The following is a 6,751-nucleotide window of genomic DNA, read 5'->3' on the forward strand; positions in this document are numbered from 1 at the left end:
TCGGGGCCATTTGCTGTGGGAGGCCGCCGGCCAGGGGTGCTTCTGGGCAGATGGGAGCCGGGCTCTGCGCCGAGGACCGGCGCCCGTGCTCCGCGTCCTCCCGGGGAGGCCGAGCGAAACTGCCGGTGTCTCCCCGCGCTGCCCCCGCCCCGAGGAGAACCGGCCCGTGTGCTTTTGATCCACAGCCACGAAAGACGAGGCGAAAAAGCACCGTTACCGGCAGAAAATATCCGAGTACATGACCAGAGCTGAAGACATTAAAAAACACATTGAAAAAGAAAAACAAGGTACGGAGCTGCCGTGCCCCCGTTCACATTTAAATACCTGTCCTTACGCGAACGTTTTATGGGTGAGGTTGACACAGAAATGATGTCGTTTTTCTTTTCAGATGGCAAATACCATAAGCAAATCAGGATAGAGGAAAATGCAACAGGTTTTGGCTACGAAAAGCTTTTCCGAGAGTACCTTACTGAGATTGTTTCTGAAGTTTGGGTGGAGGACCCGTACATCAGGCATGTTCATCAGGCAAGTAGATACTTGGTGTAACTGGCAGAGATGTAAATCCAACAAAAATCCCAAGTGACTAAATTAAATAAAACTTTTACAGTTGTATAACTTCCTACGATTCTGCGAGATGCTAGTTAAGGGGCCATGCAAAGTGAAAACAATTCACCTCCTCACTTCCTATGATGAAGTAAGTGTCTAGATTTTGGTTTCCATTTCTGTGTACTCAGGTGATGCCGCATGGAAATATGTATACACACATTTATTTTTAAATCTGGATTTATTATTATTTAGTACTTGAGAGATAGAGGCTCTGACAACTTCAGCAAAAAACACAGATGAAGAGCAAAGTAAAAATATGATAGATGAACATAAGTTGTTTCATAGGTTTGGAGTTTCCTGATAATTAAAAAAATTCTTGGTAAGCAGGATCTTAAGGGGAAAAAATACTTTTGTGAAAGCTTTGCCGCAGAAAATGTCATCAAAACAAAAACATCTGTTGAGACACATTGTTTTTTACTCTTTCAATAGCTGTATATAATTATCACTTCAGAGGCTTCGATGAGCTGAAAACTCTCAAATTATCACTGCTTTTATTTTGGCTGAAGTAGTAACACATACCTAGTTTCAGGGGGCTGAGAGTAAGCTCTTCCATGTCCCTGAGCAAGTCTACCTGTAATCTGCTTTTAATTCTGTGTTCACAACTGCAAATCTACCTTAATCCAAGTGACTTTCTTTGGGTTTAAGTTATTATTTAAAAGCTTTTGTTGGTGAGTTTAGGATGAAATGACCAAAAGTAGAATATACGGTATAAAAAAAACAACCTGCCACATTATTTTTACTTTTAACAGAGCAGTGGCAGGAGTCAACAGATAAGGGGCTTGGAAGAAATACAACAGTCATTGAGGAATTATGGAGTAACATTGAATATTGCATTTTCGTCTTCAATACATGATCGAGAAATTAGGTGGGTGATATAAAAAAGTCAATAAGTTATTTTAAGTCAAAACACTTAACCCTAACTTTTGAGAGAATTTCTAATTACAGCTGTGGTTAACAAAGTGGAAGGCAGTGGTTCTCGGTTGTTAAAATCAGCCCTCCATAGTTCCATGTGTTCTAACTGTGAATGTAGATGTCTCTTTAAGCAGAACAGTGTCTTCCCTGGCTCGTACAAGTACTGGTGACACTAGGAAATAACTGATTGAAACAAGGGGCTTGTGCATTACGTGGAGATAGCTTTTTTTTAATTCAATGGACTCATGGTTTTCACATACGGAATTTTTCAGATTCAACAATGGATGGATGATTAAGATTGGAAGAGGTCTTGATTATTTTAAGAAACCACGGGTAAGAATGCCTTGATCTCTTTAATTAATTTACACTGTAGAAGAGCTCATCCTATGTTCACCATGTCAATTCTGCCAATTTCTGCAGGGTCATTTCAGCATTGGATACTGTGACTTTGACTTGCGACCTTGTCATGAAACAACAGTGGACGTCTTTCATACTAAACATACAAAGAAAATGTGATCAGATGTGACTGCTTTTAATGAGTGTTTTTATAAGCATAAAAATGTAAGACTAGAAGGATGCTGCTTGAGTCCAGCTGTCCACCTTCAGCAGCAACTCTTCTAAGTACTTGATCCAGCACAGCTTTTATAGTCTATAGATTTGAGTATACTGGAGACTTCAGTCTGAGGAAACACAGCTGTACAATTCCTCCACTGTACTTCTCCTGTAATTTTAATTAATACAGGCCTTGTCTAAATTTGATCTTGATTTCAGAACAGACCCTCAATACCACCTCTCAAAGGCTTCTTTACTGTCATTTCTATATTTACTAGTAACTTTGTCTTTTATTCTGTATATCTTTATTTGACCACCACACAAATATTTGAAGCTGAGCTGCTACACGTCCTCTTTTATAAGCAGCTGTCGTGGTCAGGCTCAGCATGTCAGAGGTCAGGGCTGCCCCCAGACCTCTAACAGAGGCTCTCTATTAACCCCTCTCCCCTCCCAAGGGGAAAGAGTAAGGGAATAAGGGAGAGAGACTTATGGATTAGAGAAGTAAAACAGCTTTAGTGAAAAGAAGAATAATAATAAAATGGATGCTGTCTGTGGAAATATTCTAAATATGTTAACTTCAGAAAGTGCAGTTAGTAAGAAGAGACTGAGCTGAAAAGTAAAATAATTGAACATAATTAGTTCTCTTCTAACACAAACCAGAACAGCAACCTTATCTATTTCCTTTAATTCCTGCCTTCTAGTCATGACTACTGTTCTGCTGTGGTTTAGTCAATCCTGTAATACCTGATTTCACAGACTTTATTTGAAAACCCAAATCTAACATTCCATTTTCAAGCTCCTTGCCTACAAACATTGTAGTGTTCAGCATAGAGATATTTTAGGGTCATCTTGTGTGCACAGTGGATTTTGGGCTGGAAAGGATGCAAAGAGCTGTATTCCCTTTCACTCTAACATGTTATTTGCTTCTGTGATATATGGTCATATACCTGATTTCCATCCTTTGTGTTAGGTATGCAGAGGGTGTGTGATCTTCTACCGTTCATTTTCCCTGACTTGAAGTTTAATGTCCTTCCAGCTAGTCATGTCAGTCTGAACTGCAGCAAGCTACTTCCCTGCTACTAAGATAGTCCCCTAAAAAAATAGTAATTGATCTTTAAATTATTCTAGAAGTTGGATACCTTGAAACCTTCTGCTTCATGATGAGTCTAAGGAATATGCTAATTAGAAAAAAGACTAAGTCTTTTCTTGTCTTCCCTTTGTCCTCTGGAAAGCAGAAGGTATCACTTGAGCTCCTGCTGCTTTTTCCTATTACAAGAGTTCTTAGCACTGTTGGCAACAATCCAACCAAGTTGTATATTCTGACATGAGGAACAGGCAGTGGCCTCTTCTGCAGGTCTTGTCAAACCTTTTCAGCCTCAGCACTGATAGGTGCCTTACCTTTCTGCATCTCGTAATACAAAATGCCTCTGTATTCTAGTAGCATGCTCATAGTTAGAACTTTTTCTCTCTCCTGTGTTTTTTTTCCCTGCTGGCTGATGTATTCCATTGTCCTTTTTTTATTTTTTGCTTTGTTCTGTCACCTGATGCTGCTATTCTTTCAGTCTTGCCTCTATAACACAACAAATCTATTCTGCAGCTATCAAGAAGAAACAGAGCTGGTCTTTGCCTTGTTCTCTGGGTCACAATTTTCCAGTGGTTTGCCTTTTTTATCCTTTTGTATAATAATGTCTTAGCTTTTCAGTGTTAGATCAGCAAAAATAACATAGGAGTCACAGAAGCTGTACAGTACCAGTCGCTCCCTCAGACATTCCATAGAAGCTCCCTGGCTTCTGCTGTGGGATGGGGTTTCTGGGCAATTATTGTCAATTTTATTCAGTTGTATATAATACATGACTATTTTTAACGGGAATAAAGGTTATTTTTTATCATTTGTTGTCCCAGTCATCAGTTTAATTCTTCTCTGTGCTACGTAGGGTCATTCAAGGAAGCTGGGTAGTGCCTTCTAGACCAGCCAGTTTTGGGGGAGACTCACTGTAATACAGTATGCTTCCCAAATGTGGAGCTTTGTATCTTTTAATCTAGTCCAGCAATTTCAAACATATGGGGGCAAAATAGAGACACCTTAAATATTTCTGTTCAACTTTAAAGTTTTAGTACTTAATGGGAAATCAAGGTTATTTTATGCTATCTGGATCTTGTAACTCAGTATGTCTTTCTGTTCTAGTATTAAGTCCCTGTGATGTGGTCCTCTACTAACATGAGAGGCAACTATGGTCTCTCTCTTCCCTGTTCATTGCTAGAACTTTTTCTCTGCTTCTTAATTAGACTATAATTCATTAACTAAGACTGCAGCTTTCCTTGCAGGTCTCATAGAGTATCTGTACATAGGTACAACTGAGCCTTTAGTGATATGCCCCCAAATGGTGCTGCACAGCAGTTTCTAGATATAAGCCCTTTATCTTTCAGTAAGTAGTTCCTTTCATTCCCTCAGTAGTTCCATTTCACTTTTCACAGTGTTCACACAGAACACTGTGTATGAATGGGGATGGGCATCAGTGAATGGGAAAAAAAATGATCACAGCAATCTAAGAGTACAAGTTCCACAATAATTTTGCTGACTCCAGGCCATGTTCTGTGCTGCCACTCACACATATGTAGTCAGGTCATCACCTGGACTGTGCAGCCAGGCCTGTCCCTCCTGGCATCATCTGTGGAGATGAGCTTAAGCTGCCTTCCCTGCTGGAGTGGGCTGAGTGCTGTTCAGTCCTACAGTGTGACTGCCAGTCCTCCTGGCCAAGGGCTGGATTCACTCCCATTGACTGTTCTCCTTGGCTAAAGGTAGGTTGCTTCTGCCATGGAGTCTGCCATGGATATTAGGAAGAATTTCTTTACTGAAGGAGTAGTGAGGCATTGGAATAGGCTGCCCAGGGAGGTGGTAGAGTCGCCATCCCTGGAAGTGTTCAAAAAACGTGTAGGTGTGGCACTTGGGGACATGGTTTAAAGGTCATGGTAGTGTTGGGAGATGGTGAGACTTGATCTTAGAGGTCTTTTCCAACCTTAATGGTTCTATGATTTCTCATACTGAATGCTGGCTGACCAGCCATCTTTTCAAGACAACAGTGTCCAAGGAACATAGTAGCACCTCATAGGCCTTTGCAGGCCTCATATGTTACGAAACATTGACAATTAATGGTCTCATCTGGTCAGCATGGTTTGATTAACAAAGAAGGGAAGTATTCATAAAACAATATACTGCCCAGGGCTTCCTAATCTGTTTAGAGCCTCCTTATTTGAGGAACTTTGATCACTGCTGTTACTTACAGATGCTGTTTATCTGACAGTTTGCTGAAGAATGAATTGCAGAACCCAGCAGTATATAAGCTCTGTAACTGCCTCACTTGGGCAGAGTTCATACCAGCAGGGGCTGCTTGGCCTTCTCTCCTACAGCACTGAACTGCTGCCGCTCCAATCTGGTCAAAATTGCATTCCAGTCATTCCACAGGAGAATTTGGTGCTGTGACTTGGATTCACATGTCCTGCTTTGCCTGGGAGGACAGCAAATTGATCCCTGCTGAAACCCCCTTGGTGCCTCTCAGAAGGTAGACCTTTTGAAATCCCTGCTGGAGCTTCAGCCAAGGGTTTTCTGTGTGGACAAGGACCCTGGAATTCAGAATGTCCTTACAGACCTAATTTTAAGTCTTTGAAGTCCAGCAGGATTCTGTCACCCTAACTTTCCACCCAACTCTGCCTTCATGCCACAGCCTCAGAATTGTGATTAGGACAGCCCTAAGGGCATAAACATCATTGCTCCTTTTACTTTAGGCCAGCGTGGCCCTTATTTACCTTGCCCTATTAACAGCAAGATTATTTCTTGTTATTTTATATTGGGCTATTATTTTTATTTAACAAGAAAATATAATTTTCAGTTCACTACTGCCTTCCATTAGCAAATTTTCTTAGGTGGTAACATAAGGAACCTATTTCTCCTAGGTCTGTATTTGCAAGTGTATTTCCTAATGTAGTATTCCCACTTTTAGCTTGGATACCAGTACCAACGGCTGCAGCGACTCCCAGCCTCGTGCCAGGCAGTGCAGGTACAAAGGAGGCACATATGGCCTCTGTCCCAGTCAGCCTCTCCTGCCCTTATCACCCCCCACAACCCCCCATAGAATTTCCTAATCCTCCCCCTCCTTTTGCACAAGCATGGACAAAGGACTTAATCCTGTGTGGAACTGCTGGACTGATTCACTACACAGCAGCAGGCTTAGTTTACTACCGTGGTTGTACAGGAGAGGCAGAGGGTCACCAGCACTCTGCAAAAAAGGACTTTCAGCCAGAAACCAGGGGACATCTCTCTCCACAAAGCTCTGGGGCTGGGACGTGGCCTTTGAGCTACTGTCCACAACAAGCGGGATGCAGGCCGAGGGATCCAGTGCAGCAGCACAGCAGCAGTTTTCCACCTACCACATCCCACCTCTGTCAGCCACTTTGGGATGTCACCACCATTTTTCTTGGTTTCAGCAGTGATGATACCTGTCAGCATGGAGCGATACAGGGCTGCAGTCTATAAATTCAGCAGCTTACATCCTACGGTTTGGGAACCTTCACTGCAGGCAGCATGAAATCTAATGTCTAGCAGGCAATATTAAGCAAAAGCACAAGATTAAATAGTTTTAATGACTCACGAGAAAAACTCAGCTTGTAGAAATTAGTTTTAATT

At 41.8% G+C, this 6,751-nt stretch overlaps 1 protein-coding gene across 1 annotated transcript; it reads left to right on the top strand.

Moving 5' to 3' along the window:
* Positions 1 to 190: 190 nt before the first annotated feature.
* MITD1 (MIT, microtubule interacting and transport, domain containing 1) lies at positions 191 to 2,034 on the top strand. The gene is made up of 6 exons (XM_008946792.1): positions 191 to 287; positions 389 to 525; positions 608 to 694; positions 1,356 to 1,471; positions 1,791 to 1,851; positions 1,939 to 2,034. Exons 1-6 carry the CDS (start codon positions 239 to 241, stop codon positions 2,032 to 2,034), a joined length of 546 nt encoding a protein of 181 aa, XP_008945040.1. The 5' UTR covers positions 191 to 238.
* Positions 2,035 to 6,751: the final 4,717 nt, after the last annotated feature.

This window comes from Merops nubicus, unplaced genomic scaffold (assembly GCF_000691845.1).
Source record: "Merops nubicus isolate BGI_N331 unplaced genomic scaffold, ASM69184v1 scaffold5439, whole genome shotgun sequence".
NCBI lineage: Eukaryota > Metazoa > Chordata > Aves > Coraciiformes > Meropidae > Merops > Merops nubicus.

Coding starts and splice junctions, on each gene's coding strand:
- MITD1 (XM_008946792.1), top strand. CDS start 239: ATGACCAGAGCTGAAGACATTAAAAAACACATTGAAAAAGAAAAACAA. Junction 526..607: donor ACATCAGGCATGTTCATCAG/GCAAGTAGATAC, acceptor AAACTTTTACAG/TTGTATAACTTCCTACGATT. Junction 695..1,355: donor TCCTCACTTCCTATGATGAA/GTAAGTGTCTAG, acceptor TACTTTTAACAG/AGCAGTGGCAGGAGTCAACA.